Source organism: Diadema antillarum, unplaced genomic scaffold, assembly GCF_040938485.1.
Source record: "Diadema antillarum isolate AM-2024a unplaced genomic scaffold, OU_Dant_1.0 seq00000576_RagTag, whole genome shotgun sequence".
Taxonomy (NCBI): domain Eukaryota; kingdom Metazoa; phylum Echinodermata; class Echinoidea; order Diadematoida; family Diadematidae; genus Diadema; species Diadema antillarum.
The window spans coordinates 136,885-164,864 of record NW_027271511.1 but is presented as its reverse complement, the minus strand read 5'-3'; the positions used below and the strand labels follow the sequence as shown (position 1 = coordinate 164,864).

General features: G+C 39.1%; 2 protein-coding genes across 2 annotated transcripts; both read left to right on the top strand.

Annotated features, from left to right (window-relative positions):
- The first annotated feature begins 3 nt into the window (after window positions 1-3).
- LOC139735404 (uncharacterized) lies at window positions 4-21,799 on the top strand. The gene is made up of 8 exons (XM_071646157.1): window positions 4-130; window positions 7,712-9,415; window positions 11,103-11,372; window positions 12,478-12,558; window positions 13,867-14,105; window positions 18,882-19,407; window positions 21,285-21,496; window positions 21,796-21,799. Exons 2-8 carry the CDS (start codon window positions 7,853-7,855, stop codon window positions 21,797-21,799), a joined length of 2,895 nt encoding a protein of 964 aa, XP_071502258.1. The 5' UTR covers window positions 4-130; window positions 7,712-7,852.
- Window positions 21,800-21,912: 113 nt separating this feature from the next.
- LOC139735394 (uncharacterized) lies at window positions 21,913-26,700 on the top strand. The gene is made up of 4 exons (XM_071646141.1): window positions 21,913-22,064; window positions 22,635-22,857; window positions 25,105-25,161; window positions 26,133-26,700. Exons 1-4 carry the CDS (start codon window positions 21,937-21,939, stop codon window positions 26,634-26,636), a joined length of 912 nt encoding a protein of 303 aa, XP_071502242.1. The 5' UTR covers window positions 21,913-21,936; the 3' UTR covers window positions 26,637-26,700.
- The last annotated feature ends 1,280 nt before the right edge of the window (window positions 26,701-27,980 follow it).

Sequence of the window (27,980 nt, the reverse complement as noted above, 5' to 3'; positions counted from 1 at the left end):
ACGTATGTGCCTACTCACTTAAGCACAAGAAGAATATGACGTTCGTCGACTTCGGAAAGTTCGGTGTCATTTCGACAGGAAAACAGAGACTTTCTCTCGCACCTCCCTGCTTGCAGCTAACTGATTGGAGGTAAGTAATTGCCGCAATAGCTGCGACATTTCCGTCTTTAATAGTAGATGAAGGACGTTATTTGATATCTGATCTTATAGAGTATGGGAGAGAGGCATGTGACTAGTAATGGTAGATCTAACTTTAGATGGTTCCCTAACCCCGGGCGCTCCATCCCACCTTCACGTTCGGGCTGGTCGCAGTTTAGACAGAAAGATCCGTCTGTCCGGAGGACTCTTTTATATTTTGCCATTAACGCTGTCCTCAGTAGACAGAGGGGATCCGTGAAGCCAGACGCAGTCTCCGCGGAACATTCCCCGACGGACAGATACAGACCGATCTTTCGGTCAAGTCGCAGTTTAGATGGTTCCCCATCTTCTACAGATCAATGCTTCTCAACCAGTGGCCGAGGCCCGCCCACCCCTGGAGGGCCGCGAAGCTCTTACAGATTTGCCGAAATTACAATTTGACATGTCTTCCCAAACGAAAATAAATTTAAACTACACATGTAACTTGGCCTCAAAAAACTTTGTATTAGGAGCCAAAGTGAGCCTCAGGTTCAAAACAGGTTGAGAAAAAAATTGCTTTTGAAATGGCTGAGATATCCGGCCAAAATAAAGCGATCCTAATAAAAAGGTGAGACCCACCTTTTATTAGGATCACTAGATATTGATTTGATACTTGGTGTTTGGCTATCTCAGCCATTTCAAAACTGATGTCTGTCAAGGAAACTTTGAATTCCTCTTAGTCTTAGAATTGTATGCTTTTTGACGTTTCATTTAAAGGGGTTTCCAATTAAGTATCTTGCAAATACTGTAAAACATGATATATTCGCGGCATGAAATTTTCGCGAAATTGGAGCCGACAGCCCTTTTCGTGGCATGAAATTTTCGCGAATTGCGACTGGTGTTCAATGCATGTAGTGTAGACAAAAACTTCCGCATGCATTTTAATTTCGCGAATTTTGGCGCCCGCGAAATTCGCGTAATCAAAATGCAAGCGAAAATTCCTCGTTTTACAGTAGTTAAAAGCTGAATCCCCACCTCAGCCAATACTGACCATCCCTATAGCGGCTTTAAAATACAGGTATTGCATCCAATCCTACCCATTACTGAGTTATGTTTATGGGGAATACTAGCATACTGCTCAAAGTAGATGTGGATGAGTAGATGCTCTGCTTCAAGTTTGTTTTGCTGACAATGTGACACTGACTGCCTCTCAAGTAGACTGAAAGATCAGTGTATTATCATTGAGGATATGTTCCGCACAGATTATGTCTGGCTTGCTCGATGCTAGGAGAACCATCAAAGTAAAAAAAAAAAATGTTATAAAACTCCTCTGAACGGATGGATTTTCTGTCTACCTCTCAAGTGGCTCTCTGACATGAAATATTATTTACAAATGTACTAGATAGGTACCATTCATTTATTCATTCATTCATTCATCTTACATGTATTTCCACAAAGGCACTTGCTTCAGCCAAAGGCTGTTCTTCCTCAAGTCTGTGCATCTTAAAAACTTCCTCTGACGAAGATTCTGCTAGGATCGAAAGCTCAGGCCCCTTTTGACTCCTTCCTAAAAATAGTTATACATATTATGATACAGGAACATACAAACATACAATTAAACCCCCCTTGAAATATACAATAAAAGATATGTATAAAAATCAACATTGAAAAACAACATCTACATTTGAGATTACAGGCCACTTCTTCCTCTTTTTTTTTTCTTCTTCGTTGATTATCATTCCTCCTCCAGTCTTTTATTCTTTTCCACTCCTTCGTGATGTCGACTTCAATGAATTTGAAAAAGGTGAAATCGGAAATAAAACCAAACAAAAGAACTAATACGGTAGATGTAAGATACATTAGAAAGTTAAGTTTTGGTGATCTCAGTTTCATGATATACATATTAATTACAGACACACATGTTTACAAAATAAAAGTATCAAGATGATGTAATGATATCATTGCCTTTTAAGTATCCATTCAAATACTGAGCCTAAGTTTTTACAGTGGTTTTTATACCCCCGCCAAACGAAGTTTGAAGGGGGTATATAGGAATCAGCGGACGGTCGGGCGGTCGGGCGGTCGGGCGGTTGGGCGGTCGGGCGGTCGGTCGGGCGGTCGGGCGGTCAGGCGGTCGGTCCGTTGCAAATCTTGCGTCGCGAACTACTTCCTCAGTTTTCAACCGATTCCCATAAAACTTGGCACAGATGTGTGCCTTGGGTTGTAGATGTGCAAGACGTATTTTTTGACAGTACCCAAAAGTACGTTGCCATGGTAACGGCATATTATGGGCAAAAATGGGTACAAATCTTGCGTCTCGAACTCCTCCCACAGTTTTCAATCAATTTTTATGAAATTAGGTACAGATGTTCATCTGAATATGTTAATGTGCAAGACACATATTTCCGCAGTGGCAAAAAGTGCGTTGCCATGGTAACAGCATGTTATTGGTAAAATATAGGGCAAAATGCTTCATGGCAAAACTGCTTCATCAGTGTTCTTCCAATTCTCATGGAATTCATATTGAATGTTTGTCTTAGGATATAGGTCAGCATGACACATTTCTTGACAGTGACAAAAAGTATGTTGCCATGGTAACAGCTCACATATTATGAGCCAAAATGATGGAAAATTTTGTGTTGCAAACTACTTCCTCAGTTTTTGCCCAATTTCCATGAAACTTGGTACAGATGTGTGCCTTTGGTTGTAGATGTGCAAGACGCATTTTTCGACAGTACCCGAAAGTACGTTGCCATGGTAACGGCATATTAATGGCAGAAGATCAAGGAAAGATCTTGCGGATTTAACTACTTCCTCAGTTTTTTGACCAAAGCTTATGAAATGTGGCACACACCTTGATCTTGGTGGGAAGATGTGGAAGACATATTTTTCGGACGTGTCGGAAGCTGCGTTGCCATGGTAACGGCATATAAATGGCAGAAGATCAAGGAAAGATCTTGCGGATTGAACTACTTCCTCTGTATTCGACTGAAGCTCATGAAATGTGGCACACACATTGGTCTTGGTGGGAAGATGTGCAAGACATATTTTTTGGACGTGTCGGAAGCTGCGTTGCCATGGTAACGGCATATTAATGGCGGAAGATCAAGGAAAGATCTTGTGGATTGAACTACTGTAAAACATGATATATTCGCGGCATGAAATTTTCGCGAATTGGAGCTGACAGCCTTTTTCGTGGCATGAAATTTTCGCGAAGTGCCACTGGTGTTCAATGCATATAATGTAAACAAGAACTTTCGCGTGCATTTTAATTTCGCGAATCTTAGCGCTCGCGAAATTCGCGAAATTAAAGTGCACGCGAAAATTCCTCGTTTTACAGTACTTCCTCAGTTTTTGACAAAAGCTTATGAAATGTGGCACACACAATAGTCTTGGTGGGAAGATGTGCAAGACATATTTTTCGGACGTGTCGGAAGCTGCGTTGCCATGGTAACGGCATTTAAATGGCAGAAGATCAAGGAAAGATCATTCCTTGGGTAAGACTGTCGTCACGGGGCGGGGGTATTAATCACCTTAAGTGATATTTCTAGTATTTTTCTGAATTTTGCAAGTTGCCTTTGAACTGTGAATAGAAATGTGTGAAAACAACAGCACAAAGAAATGTCATTGTTTGGAAACAACAACAACAAAAATGCCAGCACTGAATGGCTTGTGCCGAAAGGGTGGGTTGGGTGGTGGCGCGTCGCGTTAATGGGAACACCACCCTTCGTCCAAAGCCCCCCCCCCCCGGTTTTGCCGAAAGGGTGCGTTGGGAGCGTTGGGTCGCGTCGCGTTGACTGGAACCCCACCCTTCGTCCAAAGCCCCCCCCCCCCCGGTTTTGCTGAAAGGGTGCGTTGGTACTTTTTCTCATGTAATATTAAAAGACGAGTTTTGAATTTATATTTAACCTTCAAACAACCATTTCAAAGAGGCTATCGTCCGGATCGGTTTACACTCTATTACAACTTGGTCTACAGCCAGTTGGTCTAATAGACTCAGGGATCTCGCCAGTGTATATCACCCTTGTCGGCCCCGACAAGCGTGCGGTTTGAAGAAGCAATTGCCGACAAGGGTAAAACTTGCCGACAAGGGTAACACCACGCGTGAACTTGCCAACAAGGGTAACTTGCTTGACGAGCTAAGTTCGGACCAATTTCTCGCCTTTTTAAGTCTTTATTATCTGGCTAGAAAAGAAGCTAGATGTTGAAAGCAGCAGCAGTTTACATACAGACTGTTTAATATCAGTTGCTCTAATATATACCAGTTGGTCTAGTCATCATTTCGTCCAATTACTGTTTGGTCTAATTGCTATTTGTTGTTTAATATCAGTTGGTTGAATATGAATTCAAAACTCGTCTTTTAACCCTATAAAGCCCAAGGGGGGGGGGCACATTGTGCCCCCTACCAGATTTTCATTCGCCACTCCTTCGCCCTTAATCCAGTTTGAACCGAATTTGGTGACCTTTCCAAAAATCTTATTCCGAACATTTTGATATATAATTTAGCTATATTTGATATTGCTGGTTGCCATGGCAACAATAAAACTGACAACCATGTCAGTCAGATTTTGCATATTTTTCTGTTCCAATTCCAATTAACCATATTATAATGTATAAAATGGGCGTTTCTTGGCTGAAATTTGCTGAAGGAGCAAAATGTGAAGTAATTATGGCCCTGAAATGTTTTTCCTATTATTTCCTTTGTTTTTCTGTGACAATGCCATAAAACAGTAGATATAATAGAGATATATACTTGAAAATAACAGTATTTTCCAAAGATTGCCATTCTTTTTTGTGTCATTTTGATTCCTCCACCCAAGTTATACCTCTAATATCATTTGTTTATCACATTATCAATCTGCAAACTTAAAATTCTGATATTATTGGAATATAAAATGTGATTACTATGCATGTACCTATCCCTAACAATACATCACAGGTCTCATAATGTATTTCTTTATTTTGTTATGAATAGCGCCCCCATGTAGTGACCTTGACAAATTTCAACCATAAAAAATAATGAGCTTTGACTTGCAGATCATTTGTGGCAAGTATGAAAAATATTGGTCTATGATAAGACATACTGGGGATAAAGAAATTATACAGAAAAACCATGTTTTTAGCATATTTCCTATGCATTTCTGTATATTTTGGTAAATAGCGCCCTCTATGTGTCACCATGAAAAAAATCAAGTATGCGGTCATGTAGACTATGAGTTGCTCTACCCATGTGCCAAATGTGACGATGAAACATCAAACAATGAAATCAAAATAGCTTGGGCTTTATAGGGTTACATGAGAAAAAGAGAAAAAGTACCAACGCACCCTTTCGGCAAAACCGGGGGGGGGGGGGGGCTTTGGACGGAGGGTGGGGTTCCAGTCAACGCGACGCGATCCAACGCTCCCAACGCACCCTTTCGGCAAAACCGGGGGGGCTTTGGACGAAGGGTGGTGTTCCCATTAACGCGACGCGCCACCACCCAACCCACCCTTTCGGCACAAGCCGCACTGAATCATGCACAACCAGTAATTACTGCAGGTCTAGCAAGCTGTGTGGGCTATGATGAAGCAATATCTAAGGCATAAGAACACTCTAGTACAATACTTAAATGCTGAACACACTACTTGTTATTGTATGGAGAGTGTCAAGTAATAAGCATTCAGTACTTGTTTTGTCATTTGTTACTCATTCTTATATGTGTTGTAAAACTAAAAGATAAAGTAATGAAGTTATCCTCACCCTCCCAACTGCAAAATTAACAACATGCCAAAAAAAAAGTCTGATAGGTAGCACAGTGCAGAAATAAAGTATATATATATTTGTATCTGTTCACAAAAATTTCAGCACCTACATTACACAAAATTGTAGATACCGGTACCAAATTTGCGTGAAAAATACAAATAGTGTTCAGGTGTAAGAAGAAAGCAATCATTATTATTATCTTGAGAAAGGGGTTGTAGTTACTTCGTCAAAATTTGACAGAAGAAAGATTTTTTTTTCTGGTACTATTTTTCTATACAGATAAATTTGAGAGTTTTGAGGCATTTAGATTATAGAGACTTAATCATTCATTTTGTAGGTGTGGTTGTATGATATATCACTGTGTAGAAAAATACATGCCTGCTAAGCTTTAATATGTCATATAGGCTTATATATCTTCTATCATGTTGGATGTTGATGAAACTCTGACCATGCTCATATTCTACTGCATTATTGAACCAAACTTGAACATAGAGAACATACTGTAAAGCGAGACATTTTCACAGCGTGAAATTTTTACAAACTACAAGTGGCATGCAGTGTATATCTTGTGTAGACAAAAGCTTTCATGTGTATTTTAATTTCGCAAATCTTAGCTGTTGTGAAATTCACAATATTGAAATGTACATGAACATTTCTAGTTTTACAGTAGAATGGAATTGCAAAAAGTTGAATGTGAATACAGAGTAGTTTTTCTCATTAAGGTGGACACTCATGGGGAGTGGTTTCATAAATGTAGTTCACTATTTCATCATGCAGCAGAATTAAATTGAGTACCATGTAGTCACCCCTATCAAGGCATTTTAAAAAAATTATATTCAAAGTGAATAAATCTCAACTTTTCCCACCAGCACTCCTTGGTATGAAAAATAGTAGGGATTTAATATCCAAAGACAATTCATCTTGTGAATTACAAATACAGTATATCATAGGTGAATTGTATATACTTTATAAGTACATTTCTCATTGACTTGAGTGGCAGGATGTAACATTGCACAGTGTGGTGTGCTGAAGAGATCATTATTGCGCAATATGCCATGATCCTGCCAAGCTGTGTCATAAGCATATTATGCTATGCAATGTATGACTGTTAGCAACCGAGCTGTAGTGTAGTATGTGTATCATGCATTGCACACATTTCTTTTCCTCCATAGTGCACTATAGCTGCAAACCATAGCTGTACATCTAAGAGCTGTCTTCACAATGATAACAGTTAACAAGTAAGTATGTTTGTCATGTGGGTATCAATTAATATGTATCATATGTGTATGTGTGTCATGTGCACTGGGTAGCTTTATACTCTTGGTGAATTACAGATTGGCAGTTAGTATTATCGAGAGTGTAAACTTACAAAATTTAAAAATTATCTCAGCTCAGTTTTTAGAATCAAGAAAACAGCTGTACTGAAGTGTTGAATATTAATTGACATTTTCAGTTTGCTCTCCTTCAGTTTACTCTCTTCAATTGAGTCTAATTGTTAATCATTACCAAGTGATCATTTGTAGCTATATGATTGTCATATTTGACCCCATTAATGCTATAATATACTTGGTAGAATGAAAAATTTAATTTTGATGTGTCAACACAACTTGTTAAGTTTTGTTCTATTTATGATTGTGTTACCTCTGTGATGTTACTACGTATCACAAAAACAGCATGTGCAATGTCTTCCCTCTGCCCATACATTTTGCCAGAACTCTCAAGGCAAAGAAAATTTTTATACTAAGTCTCTCAGGTAGCTGCATGGTATTTGATATTCAGAAGAAGAGAAGCATACAACTGTAGTAGGACCTATGTTTCAAAGCATGTTTATTCTTGTCCATTTCTCTGCAGTAATGATGTCTAGAGGAATACACATACAAGACCAGGTGGGGAGTGTAAAGAAGTGACTGAATGCATTCTGGCAAGTACAGATCATCTAGCAAGGAATGATTATTTGACTTTCTGCATCTATGTTTTTGTCAGTCATTGGAAATGAACAGAATGTCAGCAATGGATGTCATGGAAACGATCAGTGGTGTTATGACTACTATTCAGGACTTTTTGAAGAAAAATAAGAAATGGCGTAGAATTCCACCAGTACACATTCGCATAAAACGATGCGTAGAGGGGAATTCATTGGAACCCTGCCTTGAACCTTTTGTGCATGCTTACCTGTACATTACCCCAATCTCAGGATGCATTGTTAGGGATGATTATGTGTGTCTTGCGGAATGCTTTGACTCAGCACTGGCCAAAATCCAGAAGATCTTGGAGAGTCACAATCCAGCAGAGATCAAAGATGTTGAGGACATATTTCTGCAGCAAGCATCTAAGGCTGAGCAGATAGCTGTGGGAAATATTACCCATGTAGTTGAGATGAAGAAGGGTAAAGTGTGTATGCGCAAATGTTGCCCTCTCAGCTCTGCTGACTACCTTCCGTTCCATCTACACTTCATTATTGAGGCACTTGATGCTATCATCGCTCATCTTGAAAATGCCCAGCAGTCTTCACTTCCCAGTGGTGGATGTCCATTCCAGGTCATTGCAAACATTCTCAAACAAAAGTGCTCTCCATATGCACTGAAGTCCTTTGGGGGGTTTGAAACTTCAATAAAATCCAAGGCTCTCAAAAAGATTCTCAAGAGTTATGACAAGCTCTTTGTTGTCAGCAGTATGGGTGTGACACTCAAGGAGGGCATTCCACAGATGGCTCATGAGATGGTAGAAGCCAACTTTTGTCGCGCGTTGTCAAAGGTTGAGCACATGCTCAGAGGAAGCCCAGGGTTCTGCGAGGAACTATTTGCAGAAGCGCAGCGCAGATATTCTGATGCTGTACACAGCACGCTTGGGAGGAATGTCAATGATTTTATTCAAACTTTAAAAAGCCAAAGCAAAACCTTCCATGTCATAAAGCATCAGAATAAACATTTCATCCTCTTGCGAGAGACAGTACATACACAGACAAACCCGCTCCTCAGTGGAATCAACAAGGTAAAGAATTTCATCACTAAAGGGTGTGATGCAAATGGGAAATTCGCCTTTTCTGAGCTGGTCAAAAAGTGCAGTGGTCTCACCAAGGATGAAGTTTTCTTTATTGGTAAGAATGCACAGTTGATAAAGACTTTCTTGAACAGTCATCCAGACCAATTTATCGTGGAGGAGCAAACTGTGTCTGTCGAGCCAAATGCACCATCCTTGCCAGCTGGTCTAGCAAAGTACCCCTCAACATGTTTGCCGGAGTGGCCCAGTGGCCCACTGGTGTACCAAGTCAAGACGCCTACCCAAAATTCTCTGGCATCACCAGCCTCCGAAAATTCTCCGCCATTACCAGCCTCCACTTTGACTTCTCAGCAGAATGGTGGTGAGGATGTTGTTGGTGATCATCCTGACATCACGTCCTTCATGCAGTCACTAGTGAGCAGTGATGCTGGAGAAGATACAAGACGTGCAGATGTCAGCAATGACAGCACCTCAGGGCAGCGATGGGGAAATTCCACCAGGATCAGACCTTCTAGGAAATCCTTCCCAGGAGAATGTACAGTCACCATTGTCAAAGTGAGTTTGTGTCTTTCTTCCTGCCATTTTTACACTCACTTAGTAAATTGTATCCATGATGAGAGTTTCTGATTTGCAAGGGGATTTAGGTGGGAGAATCTTCCATAATTTACAAGATGTTCGGGGTTGCAGTTGCTAAATCTCATGTATTTTTCTCCAGGTGAAGGGGGATAATCAGTAAACACTGATCAACCCAGCTCATTTTGCCATATACAGACAAACAAAGAATCTCAAGAAAGTTTAGCCTCATCAATGTGACATCGATGAAATTAAAAGGATTTGAAATGGCTGAGATTTCCCCCCCCCAAAAAAAAAAATGTACACAATGTAAATCAAAATTATCCTAATGAAAGGTGGGTTCCACCTTTTATTAAGATTAGGGGGGACCCACCTTTTATTAGGATTTCTTTGTTTTGGATATCTCAGCCATTTCAAAACCAATTTTCATCAAACAAACAGTGAATTCCTCTTAGAATTGTATGCTCTTTCATATTTCAGAAGAGGTTTCTCATTTCACAAAAAGTTGGAAACCTGAAGCTCCATCTCAGTCAAAACTATACCCTCCCTTTAAAGCTGGGTGTAGTGTGTTGGCCCTACTTTATATTTGGCATGAATTAAGTTGTATGATCTGCAGATTAGCTGAATATATGATCATGGCTCAGTGTTTGATAAACTGATCAATATAGAGAGAAACTTTTTCGATTTGATAATAATAATAATAATAATAATAATAATAATAATAATAATAATAATAATAATAATAATAATAATAATAATAATAATAATGATAATAATAATAATAATAATAATAATAATAATAATAATAATAAAAATAATAATAATAATAATTGACAGTTCTTATTTAGGGCATTCAACACAAAGTGATAATCTCCCTATGGGCTCAAGAAATGGAAAGATTATACGAAAACATACTATTCCAATTACAGTGATGTTTCATGTTTGCTTACACTGTAAATAAATGCATTTTCAAAGCAGACTTGAATCTATTTATATCAGTGATTTGTCTCATTTCAGGGGTAAATTATCCATAAGGTAGGGGCATTAAATTGTATTCTATTTCATGTATGATGTAAATAGCTTTCGTATCATGGCCTGGATTAAAGCATTAAACTGTTTTCGATTGAATAAAGTGTGTTTGCTTGAACTCTGAAAACAATTTTCTTTATTGAAATCTTAAATCCATAATGTGTCATAAACCTCAAGGTAAGTACACCCTCTTGCTTGTTTGTTTTTTTTGTTTGTTAATTTGTTTATTTGTTTTGTTTGCTTTTTGTCACAGATGTTGCCAAAGTAACTTCTGATGAACTGGATGTTTATGTAATTCTCCTAATTTTTATCACTGTGACCTTCATAGGAACTGTGATATTGTAATGTCTGAGCTTGTATGTAGTCTAACTTTGTTTTGCAGGGAAAGTTGGATGAGGAAAAACACAATGCTATTCATGGCATACCTTTGGCAATTTACAACATGGTATTATATTATGAATAACAATCTATAATGCATGTTTAACAAATACCCAAATGAATAACAATTTGTAACAAATATATCTTTCTTTACAGTATATAAAAAGTAATAACTCTAAACACAAAAACATCAGTGATTATATAACTATCAATGAATGGTCATTTGTCAATCAGTTGCCAATGAATTTATGTTATTATGCAGGACCCCAGTAGCTTCAAGAGGATCACAAGTGAGAAGGTGTCACAGTATGACCGTCCAATCATCGCCGTAGTCAGCTCTGACCGATGGCTTGTCCTCCACTTCTGGGAGGGAGATGTGTTTGCGATAGATGTGGGTGCATTGTCGCCGCTGACGAAGGGAGATCTGTCGGGAAGTGTTGGCAAGATAGCAGGAGGCCTACTGGAAAATGTGAATACGTGGTCTATTATTGGTGTGGTAGGAGATTTACTTCGCAACAAGTCAATTTTGAAGGTATGTCTTACCTAAAAGCTGCATAATTTACACTATATTCCTGGTGACCACGGCAGCCCCATTTGTCTGAAATGTGCAGTGCGCTGTGGGTAAATGAGACATTCTCTTGTCCCCCCCCCCCCCTTTCCTTCACATTCTATAGTCTTGTGCATTCCAGTCCTCGCCCCGGTGAACATATAGCTATCAGACACTGTTCTTACGGTGTCTGGTCAGGCGAGACTATCAATATTTTCAGTCGCGTCCAGCTATGGACAGCTTCCAAGTTTTGTTACGGCCTATTACGTGCTGCCCCGTTTTGTTGCTTTCACCCCATTTTATCACTGCATACAAGATTTCTCATTAGCAACGGGACTGCTGTGGCAAATCTTTTAACAGTCTAAAAATGTGACACGGCATCCACGGCAATCATGGCCTGTCACGTTTGCCTATCCTGTCTCACCGCATTGTTTCAATTAAAGTCCATCCCGTCTTGTCCATGATGGCCTGAAACAGGGCTGCCGTGGTTGCCGAGAACATGATGTAAATGCAGCTTTAACATCTCTTATTTCAACATCAGCCAGTTTTATTCCACCACTTCTGAAATATAAAAGATAAGTGCATTTATTAACCAAATATATCTGGATGACCCATTTCACTTTAGATAGATATTTAGTCAAAATGTTTTTAGTGCCGCTTGAAATGCTTGTCAATGTAATTTTAATGTGATGTGTCTGTATTATTGTTTTTACTTTGATTGAGATGGTTTTGTCATTTACTCTTTGTTTGTCTGAATAAGCACTTTGGTATTTGTGTTTGAAGTGAGTGGACATGTTGTTATCACACTATCAATGTCATTGTCATTGTCAGAACTTTAACACTTACGTTTATGTTGCAAATGTGTTGGTGTCGAACTCTGATTCATTTGGAGGATGCCTGCTGCCTATTGAAAAAAAAAAATAGGGGAGAGAGTTCTACTTCTTCACCTAATCTGTTCATTGGTTTGTAAAGGTATGAATGTGATATGGCATTCTAAACCCACAGTCTATACTTGCGGTTGGGGGGGGGGGGTCAAGTTATATTAAACCGTGTTAAATTATTTGAAGTTTTTGGTCATCTTTTATTGTAGGTGGTGCGTGGAGCAGTCGCCCTATCAGTTGATCTTCAGCAGCTGGCTGGTCTGAACCTAACCAAGGTCTTTGATGTTATGGTAATGAAAAAAATCACATGTTGCTGTTCATTCTCATATTTTTCATATGTTAGAGTAAAAACATTTCTTTCAGTCAAGATATTTGCTGTCATAATTGCTTCTTTTTATATCACAATTTTCAGCAGCCTTTAATTGCTGAATTTTTAAATAATGCATTATTTGACAAATTGTTTCAGAAGATGCAAGTTCCCGTTTCTCACTCAAATTGGCAATTTTTGGTATGTATTTTATGCATGAATTTAATGAATTTTAATAATCAGTCCCCTCTGATTTCTCTCCCATTAAGACATGCAGTTAATGGTCTGGTATAGTAGGCCTATTGGTTGAGGTGAGAATCCAGCTTTCAACTTCTTTCAAAATATACAGAAACCACTGCATAAAATGTTAAGAAGTCTCCAATTCTAAGAGGAATTCAAAGGTTATTTGATGAAAATCAATTTTCAAATGGCTGAGATATCCAAAAACAAAGTAAAACAAAGCAATCCTAATAAAAGGTGGGTCCCACCTAAAATTTTATTATGATTGCTTTTTTTAGGATATCTTGGCCATTTCCAAAACCAATTTTCATCAAATAAACTTTGAATTCCTCTTAGAATTATATGATCTTTCATATTACTTTTAGAGGTTTGCCATTATCTCTAAAAAATCATCGTCAAAAAATGTTTTAAACCTCAAACCCCACCTCAGCCGAAACTGTACCATCCCTTTAAGTTCAGAGGTGACAGTGAAATGAAGCCAAGATGATAATTTCTGTAGGGGATTCCCCAGGGCTATAATATTGGTTACACCAGTATTAAAAAGGTTTTTGAATTCTAAATGGTGTATTCAGCTTTCTTTCTTGTCCTGTACTACCTTCGGTCAATTCATCTGAACCTTCTCCAAACGCCCAAGGTTAATACCAAGTACTATGGGCAGCGTGCTTTCAGCACCTTGGCACCAACACTCTGGAATTCTCTTCCTTCCCAACTCCAAGATGCATCAACTGTCAATAGCTTCAAGAGCTCATTAAAAACTTACCTTTTTCGCACTTTATGCTGTATAATTTTCTTTAGGTCAAGTTTTGTTTGTTTGTTTGTTTTTTCTGTTTATGCATAATGTTATGAATGTGAAGCGCACACTAGAGACTTGTGCGTGTACTATGCGCTATATAAGATGCTATTATTATTTATTGTTACAACATTACAGATCAAATACCATCAATGTATTGTTGATAAAGTAGAGCAATTTGGGTTAAAAGAACCACAAAGTAATCATGACACGATAAGCCTCTCTCCAGAGCTTAAATTCATGCTGGACATGTGCCTTCAGATTGCAGACAACATCATACGCCAGCAGAGACGTCCAGTGTCCATTGAGGAGTTGCAGGAGTTGTACGAGGTCACTCCTTGCAGCGAGGTCAAGGTTGTCTGGGAGAATTCCAAGTCTGTGGTGTCCAGTGAATTGGTAGACACCAAGGGGAGGATGAAGGAAGGTGCCATCCAGCAGCTGAGGGAGCTGGTCACACAGAGCTCCTGCCTTATCCCTGACCTCTACCAGGTCATGCTAAGGTATGACCTTTGACCTTTGTTATGCTGTAATGCTACATCAGACCTAGTTCTACCACAACACACTCCATTCTGGCTTTGACCTATGACATTCCAACCACTGTAACACTGTATTAGACCTCTTTCAGAACAGCCAAGGTTATGACCTGTGACCTTTGAACTACACTAAGGCTGTCATGCATGGACATTGTGCCCAGAGCATGGTTGGGTATATCGCTACTCTGGTGATAAGGTTTTACATGTACAGTCAAACTCGCATACCTCGAATTCGTCGGGACTGAAGAAAATGGTTCGACGTACGCGAATTTCGAGGTACGCGTACGTCGAATTTTCTTTGACTTATCCGATGTTTATCGATGTTCGACGTTTATCGATGTTCAACATGGTGTCTGTTATAGTGCCTACTGATTGTTTGCATGCTTGTCAATTTGAATTTAATCAACTTTTATATGAATGAATTGAGTGAAAATCGGAAATGAAATCAAAATTTCAGAAATAAAGATTTTGGTGGCCCGATCGCGCCACCAAAAAAAAAAAGTCGGATGTTTGCCTTTACTTTTGAAAATGAACAGCGGTAACAAGCGGCTACGTAAGATGCTAAAATAAATGTCAGAGTTTTGCGTTTAATTGTTGAAATGAATGACGGTAATATTCGACTCGGTATGATAGTAAAATAAATATCGGATGTTTGCTCATACTTTTGGAAATGATAACGATAAGACTCAGCTCCGTATGGTGCTAAAACTAATGTTAGATATTTGATTTTGCATTCGGAAATGAATAAGGATAACATTCGGCTCCGGAAGACGCTGAAATAAATGTCGAATTTTTGCTATGACGTTCAGAAATGAAAAACAATAACATTCAACTCTGTACGATGGTTAAATAAATGTCGGATGTTTCCTTATACTTTCGAAAGTAAATAGCAACAGCATTCGGCTCCGGAAGATGCTAAAATAGATGTCAGATGATCGTTTTTATGTTCGGAAGAAAATAGCAGTAATATTCTGCTCCATCATGTCCATATGATGCTAAAATAACTGTCTGATGTTTGCTTTTAAATTTCGAAATGAATAACAGTAACATTCAGCTGCGTTTGATGGTAAAATCAATGTTTGATGTTTGCTTTGACGTTCGGAAAAGAGTAACAATAATATTCAACTCCTGACAATGATGAAATAAATGCTGGATGTTTGCTTTTATGTTCGAAAGTAAATTGCAATAACATTTAGCTCCGGAAGATGCTAAAATAGATGTCGAATGTGTGCTTTGATGTTCTGAAGTGAATAACAATAATATTCAACTCTGTGCGCTGATAAAATAAATGCCAGATGTGTGCTTTTACGTTCGAAAGTAAATGACAATAGCATTCAGCTCCGGAAGATGCTAAAATACATGTCGAATTATTGTTTTTACGTTTGGCATGTTTGGAAGTGAACAGCAGTAACATTCTGCCCCATACGATGATAAAAAAATATTGGATATTTGCTACGGTACATTTCAAAATAAATATCAGTAACATTCAGCTACTTACAGTATACGTTTCATGGTCCAAAATGTCTGATGTCTGCCTTGACGTTCAAAAATGAAAAACAGTAACATTCGGCTCCGTGCGATGATACAATAATTGTCAGATGATTCATTTCACTTTCGGAAGTGGACAGCAGTAACATTCGGCTCCGTTCGATAATGAAATAAATGTCGGATGTTTGAAAGGAATAACGGTAATATTCTGCTCCGTACGATGCAAAAATAAATAACAGATTGTTGCTTTAACATTTGGAAATGATTAATGGTATTAATCCGCTCAGTTAGATGCTAAAACAAATAGCGGATGTTTGCTTTCACGTTTGGAAATGGATTAGGATAGTATTCAGCTCCGTAAGATTCTAAAATGAATGTCGGTTGTTTGCTTTTACATTTAAAAATGAATAACGGTAACTTTCGGCTTTTTACAATACTAAAACAAATGTCGGCTTTTTACAATGCTAAAACAAATGTCGGATGCTAACAAATGTCAGCAAATGCTCCCATTTTCTCATTTCAAACGTAAGTTTTGACCTCCTCAATATAAGGGCATCAACTCTTATAATGATATCTACGCCTATTTGTCAAATCTTTAAACACAGAGTAAGATGATTGAATTTTCTATTCATTTGTTTTAGACATGGACATCTGTATCACTTCAATAATGCTTAATATTAATTTGTCTATGTAATTAGTAGGACCGATTTAGTTTTTGTAATGTTTTTCCTGATTTTTTTTTTGTCACCAGATTTTACTTTCGACCACCAGAAAATAAAAATCAATGATATTGGTGGCCCGATAAAACTTAGTGCGGAGCCCTGTGTATTCTATTCTTCATTGTGATCGGCCTATACTTCCAGAATTTCATAATCGCATTGCTGGAAAAAAAAAAGTTTCAGTGCTTGCGTTCTCGGGGAAGTAAATTTCGTGAAAGGCAAAAAAAAAAATAGTTTAAAAAAAGGCACTACGAGGGAGATTGATGTTTTGACAGTGGAGCGTGATTAATGGCAAAGATATAACTGTCAACGTAGGCAGGTGCGCCCCGACGGTTGAGAAATCTACGTGCACGGTATGACTGTCTCGATCAAAAATCAAAACACAGTGGTTAAAGAAAAGCAAATGATGGGGCAGCGCGTAGTGCTATCGTAAAGCACTCCATTGGCACGCCCCCCGGGTGCTATGTGCATACCATGTACGTGTGTTGGTAGGTGTTGGGGATTTTCCTTGTCAGCTGTGTATCGGGTATTTCTTCTTGGGCGCGCGATTGTTCTGGTCTCAGAATATTTACAATCGAGTGTGAAAACATTTGTGACATGTCTTCGCTGTCCACGTGCGCTTAATCGGAGATGCTGAGTGATGTTTACAATTTCGATTCGAGCAACATGCTGGGAAAAACAATAAGTTAATTAAGATCGGGACATTAGATTTCCCTTCGAGGTAACCGAACTTCGAGTTATCTTTTTCGAGCTACGCGAATTTTAATACACGGAAACTCCATAGGAACAATCGGGACTTTCATTTTGCCCCCAAGGTAAGTGATATTCGGCTTATCCGACGTCGAGGTATCCGAGTTTGACTGTATTAGATTTCAATGCAGAGCATGACAGGTTAAGACCGATGACCTTCATGCATGTGAGTGTTTGAAAAGCACATTACAACCGTTTCCAGAACATGCTCGGGAATAGCATGTAATTGTAATGCTATATATATTAAACCTTTTACACAATATTCTTGGCAATGTCAGACCTCTACAACAACAAACCAGGAATTAATCTGTGATCTTAATGCAAAGCTGTAAAGCTGTATCATATTTCTATCAAAACATGGTAAGGTATAACCTCTGACCATCATTTTGCCATTTAAAAGCTCCACCAGAACAGGGTATTATATGTGACCCTGCATCACAAAACAAACAAAAAGTCGCCAGACATGAAATTTTAGTTAAGAGCGTATTCTGAAAGAGCAGACTTTAAGCTTTAAAATGATGTTTAACTCAAATCAAATGGACTTTCCTAACCTATCTAAATATTGGAAAGAAAGCACACACTCAGGAAAAGTATGAACTGAGAAAAGACGCTCTGAAGTACAGTGTCTAATCAAGCGCTTTTTACCAATCCGTGCTGGCTGTGCGATGAATGGGACAAAAACAGGATGTAAACCACTTGAGTAACAACAATGAAGGGATTATCAGATTATATTGAAATTGAGCATGCTTTATCAACACATTCGGTCCATAATCAATTCCAATTTTCCAAGCTCTAGCATCATTCTGTCAAAAGTTATTAGAGTTGAAAGTGAAGAGTGTGTACACGGTTTTTAAGAAATGAAAAAGGGACTCTAAAGACATACCTAACCACACTATTCTACCAAAAAATGTTCGAGATAAACTACTTAAAAACACACTGTCCTGCCCGTTTTATGATCCCAAATTTTAGCATAATGTAGAAGAAGAAATGCTCTTTCAGAAAATATGAAAAAGTCTAGATTGGCTAGGTTGACCCATTACACAAATATTTTCAGTCCTCACACAAAATCAGTGTGTGCGACTTTTTGTTCGTTTTGTGATGCACGGTCACATATGAACTTTGCCCTTCTTGCTGCTGTAAGACATTATCAGATCTCTGCAGGAACACTTCAGGGGATGATTTTGGCTGTTGTACTGCTGTAATGGCAGGATCAGACTTTCTTTCAATTTCTGTATAAAATAGTCCATTACCTTCGTGCTGTGCATTACAAATAAAGGCTCTATCAGACGATAACCATATTATGCTTGGGTATGACCATTCATCATGCTTTGCATGCATCCCTCCATAGATTATTTTTATTGATGAAGAAACCAGCTATTAGCTTCATTTTCCCACTTCTATGCAACATTTTAGTGCATGTTTAGTGTATTTTTGGAGTTTTAGGATTTTGCTAGCTTTCCCTTAAATGCTAATGTAATCACTTTTTCACTGTCTGCAATGATAGAATTGATTTTTGTAACAACAAACAGCAGGTGCTGAAAGTGTAAGAGAATATGAAAGTTTTCATAATGTATTTTGATTTGTTGCTTGATACAAAATTTAGATACAATGAAATCAAAGTGCTGGTCCCAAGGACTTTATAATTATAATGGCATATGCAGCCCTTCTGTAAATCATATGTATGTATTTTACATTCATTGCATTATTCATGGTTGATGTATCCATTATGGTTCACTTCTCTGTATTAATTAGTGTGTCTGTGCATTGCTCCTTTGTTTACTTGCAGCATGATGTCCGCCGACATGCTTTTGAAGCTGAGTAAACGCTGTGAAGTTGCAGTTAAAACTAAGAAGGCCAAAGATTCTTCTTCTCAATCGAGTGGCAAAAAGTCCTCTACCTGTCAAACTTCAGATATTTTCTCCATCCCTGGAACCTTCCCTCCAAGCATGACAAATGGCTGCATCCCTGATACCATGGCAACAGGAGTTCGGCATCATCCTATGGATGGAGTAGAGGGATTAGGTGGGGAGGAGGAGGAGGAGGGACTGCATGGTTTTCCAATCCAGATGTCTTCCAGGGAGAGGGTAGCCGTCGGTCAGTCCGTTAGGTCCAAGAGGTCACTTGCTCATGATGGAGAACAGGGTAGCAGTGGGGGAGTGCCTGCAGTAGGAAGAGATGACCACCAGCAGTCTCCGAGGACCAATGCACCTGTAGCAGAGAGGGAAATCACTTCCACTCCTGTATGGATGCAACCAATGATACTCCAGTACCAAGGAGATGGGAAACCCATCTATGTTCACCCTTTAAGTGAAGTAAGATATTGTCTCATTTTCCCTCGCATGCATTTCACTCAGTACATGGTAACTGACCAATATTTTGTGCACTCAAATAAAGTCTTTATTTTGACAAGTAAATTGTTTGATAGTGAAATGGCCCCTGCTGAGGTTGGAGGTGGCAAGATCCTATACCAGTTTTTCTCCTGTGTAAGTGGGGCTTCTACAATGTATTTAACCCTTACTTTACTGTGCTTTGTTTTGCAATTGGTATTCATGGTGGATTAATTGTCACAACTATTGGGAAACGAACTGTCAATAAACAGAGATTACCAAACCCCATAATTGGAATTGGTCCAAGCATGCAGCTCAGCCCAAATGAAACCCAATCTGTGGGACATTACACTAAACCAAGCATATGCATATTTCACATTGACTTCCATGGCACCAAGTACACATGTACCAGGACACCCAGAAACAAAACGGCAATAAATAATGATACAGTAGTCTCAAACCTCCCTCGAGTCTGTTTGTTGGACAGAATAATCCCCTTCAAAGTTCATTATAGAATGGGTAGCGAGAATCCTGTGATCTCATTGGTCGAGAGCTATGTGTTGATTTTGTACTGGCCGCACGCTGAGTCACAGTGGTAAACATGTTATCGCGCACTTGTAGCAAGAGTACGTGCACTTGTAACAAAGGTTAGTGCACTAAGCAAGCTAAAACAATCATGCATCAGTTTTTACTGGATGCATGGTTCTGAAGAGAAACCATGCGTCCAGTAAAAATGATGCATGGTTTTTCGGGCTCTCGCCTATGGCAAGCCAAAAGGAAATGCATCCAGTAAATTTGTCATCGGGTATCACGATAGAAAAATAGGTTTTTGGCAAGAAAATTACCCATCCTATAAAACAGATGACACACGTCTTTTCATGTGTCAGTCGGAATATAGTGTGCATGCGGTAACTATGGAATTTAGCCTAAACCCACTCGGCTTCGCCTCGTGGGTTAAGCATTCCATAGTTACCTTATGCACACAATTCTGACTGACGCACTCAGACCTGTGCATCATTTGTATACTGTACATATCATGCCATGATGCCAATGGCTCTGAAAATGCTTCAAAAGTAGGCAGAGCTTCTAACTTTAATGTGTTTTCATTATAGATGATTCAAGTGAACAAAATGTACTTTCTGAAAGTTGGTGAGAGACTTTTTCCAGATGTGCAGATGTACATAGAGGGAGAGGAATTGGTTGGAAAATAGTGCTTCTAGTATGAAACTAAAAATCCCTGTGATTATTTCTGTGGATTTTTTTATTATTTTAGACATTAAGTAGGGACTGGAAGTGTTTCAACAAAACTATTTCCCGATAAAGTAGTAAAAATAACACGTAGTAGAAAGTCTGCACCATTGAATGCAGTTGCACTCACACCCTTGTAACTAAAGTGGTTCTTGATTATTGCATGAGAACTGTTTAATTAGGGCTCAAAGTTGGTCATAATTTGTTTTTGTTTTTGTTTCTTTTTGCAAGTTATACAAAAAAAAAATCAATATCTGTGATCTTGAGCTGGATGAGTGAATGGAAATCGGCCTTTTTCTCATTGCTGTAAAATAAAACATTACAGTGATTTTGAAGAGATAAAGAATATGTTTCTTCTGTGATATCCGTATTTTCATGCCTGTTCATAAAGCAATCCTCAGGTGAATGACAATACTTTGCTTTTGATTAAATGTGCACTCACTACATTACGTACTTGACCTCTCTGAAAATACTGTTCTTTATTTGATCCTCACACTAAAAGTGTTCTCTTTGCTAGTAAATACGAGTTAACTCAGAACCTTACTAGATCTGAAAATAGTTATGTTCCTGCCCATTGTATCCTGTTTGTGTGTTGGTGATATTTTTGCTGACAGCTGGCATCGGTGCCCATCAATCCCTGTCAAGTCACTGAAGAGCTGGAGGATGCTTTCTTGGAGATGGTCAAAACAGATGTGCAAAAATTTGTGGGAGTTTTTGATGGCATGATCAAGGCATCCCTGGAGAGACTCACTGAGAAAGACCCTCAGTATGCCCTGGAAAACCTGGCAGAGGTTGTCCTGGACATTGGAAGGAAACCATTAGCGAGGTATAGTTTTGAAGTTATTTTTGTATACATATTGCAAGTATTCTTATACTGAAAGTTTGAACATTTGGCTGTTAACATTCAAGAAGTATCCACAAAGAAGACAGAATGACTCTGAACAAGTGAATGTTGTATATTTTATTAAAACTTGTTTCGATCCCTTTGGTGCTGTAATATTAATCACATGGTCAGAAGAAGTAGACCAGTTACGGAGTTTGCTTATGTTTATTTTGAAGTAATGTTCTTGTCTTTTCCCCCTGGATTTTGGATGAGCATAATTTGATCTGTCCCTTGCATTACAGATGATTTCTGAACATGGAGATGAAAACTTCCAGGTCCTTTTAACAGATGCATTTATATTCACTTGTTATTTATGTGTGAAAATAAATTACTGATTAAGAGCTTGGTGTGACAGATATTTCACATCACAGACAAGGACAGACATGGTGACAGAGAGTCTTGATGGTGCTCCAGTGTCAAGGGAAGTCTTGCAGGATTTGATGAATGGAGACATGGTTGTCATGACAACAGAGCGGAAGGCTGGCATCATTGGCACACTGCATCGTATGGGGTAGGTTTTGAGGTAGGATTGAGTGCACCGGGTAACTGAGTGCTCTACTCAAGAGAAACAAAAGCAAAAATAAGATATAAAATTCTGAGTGGTACAGGATGCATGTGTCCCTCATATACCCTTAATGATGCTGTTTTTCCTTTGTTGTATTCAAATTTCATTAAAGCTGAACAGTAAAGTATATGAAGACACATTTATGATAATATTTGGACCGAATTTTACTTCTTTGTGATGAGAATTTCGTTGTAGCTGTGTTTGTTATAACAGATGTGCCCTTTATATGATAACTAAAAGCTACTGGTATTTTGTATGACGTACAAAAAAGTGCACTCATGTCATTACATGTCCGTGTGGTTGTTATAGGTGTGACATCAAATTCATATTTCTAGTGATTAAGCTTGTCAATGTTAAATAAGAACAGAAATGATGTCTTTACATGGTTGCATGTAAATTTTTTGCAGACTAACTCTTTCTGAGTGAATTTATTTTCTGATATATATATATATATATATTTTTTTTTTTTTTTTAAACCAATAAAGTGTTATTGCCTTTTTCAATTTCTGTGTGCAGAGTCATGACAAACTACCTTGGAGATGCAACAGGAGTCACAGCCAAAGTAGAGAGGCCCATCCTGGGTTGTCTCAATCCTCTTTATGACCTCATTATTGAGGATCGATCCATTCTGTTGTGGGGGCCGCCTGCTGTAGGCAAAACCACTCTGCTGAGGGAAGCAGCCAGAGTCCTGAGTGATGTCAACGGCAAGAGTGTCTTCATTGTGGACACGTATGGAGAGGTAACATCTACCCTTAACTCAAGACTAGTCCTGAGTATACACAGGCAGGTGTTTGTGGGAAATGCGTTTCATAGCAATATCAGCTGATCTTCAGTGGGTTAATATGTGTGTTTGACAACTTCATAACATTAATTCCAAAGTCTCCTAGTGTTTCAGTAAGTACCACAGCCATTCTTCATAGTACGGTTGTTTCAGAAGAAGGTTGGCATTGGAAGCAAGGGAGCATTGCTTTGAATTGGGATAATGAATGAAGCGACCTCAGGGGTGTATCCAGGATTTTTTCTGGGGGGGTCGTAATCAAAATTTTTGGACCTTTACCCTTGCGAGGGAGCAGAGCGACTGAGTGGGGGAGGGTGTGGGAGGGGGTGTCCACGGTAAGGAGTTTTTGAATCTTATATCTTAAAATGGGGCCATTTGGTGCATACAAAAGTGATCTTTTCGGCATGGCAGTGCGGCTTAGAAATAAGGTATGGCATATTAAAACTAAGTTACGAAATTTATGAGGTTTTTGACAATTTGCTGGAACACCACCTGGTCACTTTTTTTGCTGTTGTATATAGGGTAAAAAGCCCTCTAAAAACAAAAATGTCTTTTACAAAAAGTGGACCTTTTGAAAATTTGGCGGGGGGGGGGGGGGGGGGGGGTCGTACGACCCTCCCGACCCCCCCCCCCCCCCCCCCCCTTGCATACACCCATGGACCTAAAGTGATTTGGTAAGTATAAAGAAGAACAGTTTATGACAGATCAGACTGTAACTTCAATTCCTCAGTTCAAGTGTTTTTAAACTCTGAGCAAGTTGAGATCCTGTTAAAATCGAGCCTTGTATCTTATGCTGCGGGCAGACGGTATTTAGAATGTGATTTGAATTGACTTTATTTGTTTTAAGTGCCTGCCAAAGAAGGAACAAATGCTTGTAAGTGAGCATCCTCAGGACCGACAGCTTCGAGTCCCTTTATGAAAGATTCAAGAGATGAGGATGAAGGATGACTTTCGGGCACACCTCCTGTGTCTATGAGACTTGAACCAGGGACCTTGCCATTGATAGTTGGTGGTCCTATTCATTGAACCACAAGATCTCCCCCTATTCATATGCCCACAACAAAAACAGTAATGTACTGCATGATTCTAAAGACACTGCTTCTGATATCATCATCATCACATCGTGGTGTTTACATCCTGAGGTACAGTATTCATCGCATAATCGGGACAGGTTGGGAGTAGCAAACACGGCCCCTTTAAGCGAGGTGCCCGATTTCGCGATGAGTACTCACCATACACTAACGGCATACGACATGTATATGCAGTGCACACACACACACACACACACACACACACACATGCATACTGACGTACTGTACATGTACATGAATACACAACACGCTACCCCTCGGCGCAACCCTCCAGCTCTCCCTGCATTCTCGCAATGATGTAGAGTAATCGCAACCGGGTTCGATTCTGCTGTCAAACACGCGTGTTTCACACATAATCAATGTCAGCTCATAGTCTAGATTCATAAAACGTTACGTATTCGCACATACATTGAACCCTTCTCATCTTTCACGCTCTCCCTCCCACTCTCTCCCCCATTTCACTGAATACGTAACTGTTCATAGCCCTCATTTCAATCACGTAACTTTTGCCCAGTCACAACTGAGGAAGATTGTGACGTACACACAGATCACAGTGTACAGCTGTATTGAAAGTTGAAACCAAAGACAGTAGATAACAAGATGCATGTACATGTACCGTGGTACTGGATGGACGGAGGTCAAAACACACCAATCCGAAGCTTGCTTTGTAAGTTTGTTGTAAACGACAACTGATACGGAATCTTTGAAATATTGTTGTGGTATTTTGGTAGATTTTTTGTGTAAAATATTAACAAAATCAAAGATCGCTTGAAGAAAAATTGTCCCATTTATCAGAGGTCCCCGCCCGATTATCCAGTGAAAATAACGTGCGTTGGAAATGTTTCTGGGAAGCGTATATCATTTAAGCGAGGATCCCGATTATCAGATGCCCGATTATGCGATGAATACTGTACTATGTAGTGCTGACCTGTACGTGCTACTCCAAAAGACATTTGGTGTAATGACAGTAGCTTGAATATAATGGTTGAAAGTAGTCTTTGAAGAGTATACTTTTTCAGTCTACTGTTTCCAACCATAACACACTCCATAGAAAGAGTCACATGAATATAGAGCCAAAGTTTGATGTTAACTCCTTAACTTGTGTGTTTTGTTGCAGATTTGCGGGGAGGGAGATGTGCCACACCCGTCCGTTGGCTCGGCCCGGAGAGTGCAGGTGAGTTTGGGGTGGTGGCAGTGCAGGAAGGGTGTCTGATACCAGAACTATCTGATAATAATGATGATGATGATGATGATAATAATAATAATGATAATAATAATAATAATAATAATGTCTTATATACCCAGGGTAGCCTCTTTTATACAACTGGGTCGAGAGTTACATGGTGGATAAAACATCGTGTCCAAGGATGTAAGTACTGGGCGGGATTCGAACTCTGGTTCTCCGATCGGAAGTCGGGAGTCTTATCCACTATGCCACAGCGCCCTCATGATGTATGCTTTGATAGACAGCAGATGATTTTGAGGAAGCTACCTTCTTCTCTCTGATAGAGATCTCACAGAGTTGAACAAGTTAATTTCTGTGATTGTCACACATTATCATACATTTATTTGCTCATGATGTTTGCTTTTTTTCTTGCTTTACTTCATCTGATGTGACACACTTTCTGTCAAAACACATCATAGAAATAAGGGTGAATTTGCTATATTGACATTGTTGGATTTCAGAGCATAGTTATGATGTTAATATCAGGCAAAGGAAGGTTAACTGTATCGACATCATACCATGGCATTTTGGCTTGAGGATAAAAAGCAGTGCTACCCATCATTTCAGAGTTGACTGTGTGGAAATGAAAGAGTGGAGTGCGTTTTACACTTTTAGATTTGACATCATCATTCTTTCAAAATGATTTAAGATCAAATTCAGTAGCTGCTTTTGTTAAAGTGGGTATTTTCATGTTATAAAAGATCCAGAGGGAATAAGATGACAAATTATGGCTGATAAGAAACCACAGTACATGGATATTTTCCAAATGAATGTAGTCCTTTTAATCTACTTATACGATATTTGTATGTTTCTTTTAAAAAAAGAATAATGAATTGAAAATGAAATGAATAAAATCCTCATCTTTGACAAGAGATGAGTTGTTCCTATTTCTGATGATTCTTCTCCATGTCCCACTCAAGGTACATCAGAGAGAGCTCCAACACAGAGACATGATGGAGACTCTGCAGAACCACAGACCGGAGACGGTCGTCGTTGACGATGTCCAAGGTGAGGAGGAGGCAGCAGCCGTCTTTGAAATGAGGAAACAAGGCACCCAGGTCATTGCTGCACTCTGTGCCTGTTCCCTAGAGGATGTGATTGGTGATCTGGCTCTTGGGCTTCTCTTTGGAAGAGGGAAGAGTGCTGGAAGGAGTCTGGTGGATGAGAACAGAAGAGGAGTTCAGGGGAGTGTTGCCTGGCAACGCTCGTACACTCCCGTCTTCGACACACTGGTGGAGATGCGGGACAGGAATCACTGGATCCTCCACAGAGATCTGGTGTCAACAGTGGATGCTGTCTGGGAGACGGACACGACACTCTGTGTGGAGGAGAGAAGAGTTGTGATGGGGTCTCAAGGGGGAGAGGTCATAGGTCACGAAGAGGTCATTGCCATGACAAAGCCATTTAAGCTCTATGAGCCATGAGTTTCATCGTGGGTCTGCATACACTTGCTCCTGATAACTCTCCTTGACTTGTAAGGTTTTTGCTGACTGTCATTTGTTGTTCGTGTATCTGATTCATGAGAGCTGGTCAACACATGATGCATTTATTTCTCTCAGCTGGTACTGCAGATACGTTCTTTTAAACATTTTTGCTTGCCCTTGCACAATATTGCCGCTGTGTTTTTATTTTATTATTTGTTATTATTATTTGTTAATGTGTGTGAAGTTTCTTGGATTTTGCATCACTTTTAAGTTCATTTTGAGTTTGTGATGCCTTTAATTGCTTTTGCAGTGGCTAAACATGTTCTAGCATGGGTCCCAGTGCTAATTTAGAAAATACAAGCAGCACCAGTTGAGTGGAATGTAACTTAATGACCCAAGTCTTCTCTTGTAAGAGTATAGCTATTATGGATAGCAAACTGATGTGACCCCTGAGGAGGTCAAGGGTGTGGACATTTGTTGAAGCAGTTTGAAGACTGGTAAAGACCTGCTTGGCTCATTGATTTGCTAGTTTTGATGAAGTTGACACACATATCTCATTCCAGAAATAAGTCTTCACCAAGTCCTAATGTTGGTATCAAATCTAAGGGAGGATGGCTGGTGTTTCCATGACGATATGCTCAATACATAATTTCATCAAATCATGTACTTCTGCCATTTTGTCATGGAATGTGTGCTGTGCCTTGAAGCCAAAGCATAGTTCTCGTATGCCTGCAGAACTGTCAATTTTTGCTCTAAAATGTACACATATGCATAAGAAATGTGTTAAATAATGCTGTCATAACACAATTTCGGTCAAGCAATAACAAAAATGTGAAATATTAGCCAAAAAGCTTCACCAGAAGTAGTACAATTGCAATACATTGGGCTACAATGGGATCCATTGCTTGTGAGTCTACATGCAATTCAGTACCTCTATTTGGACATGATTCGATCATCAGATACTAGCTCTGTTCTACGTATCCACTAATGAACGGGAAAGTGCTTCAGGAATAAGAGTTGGTTTTATTATTTCACACTTTTGATCTCAAAATGCTACTGTACTAAACAACTCTTTTTCTCTGCAAATTGTGACACGTTTTGTGGTAGAGCTTCCTGATATATTGCAAGCAAATTCCAAATGTTTGAAGATGAATTTTGAGCTCTTCCAAGTGCTATGTATTAGCTTTAAAGTAGTATGTAGAGTTGTTTCCACCAAAGTTTCTTTATGTTGCCATATTGAGAATAAATACAAATACTGTATGGGGTAGTTTGTCTCAATATGGTAACTTTTTTTAACCCCTTGGGTGTAGTTATGAAGTGTGTGGTGGTTGGTCAGCTTTTAGC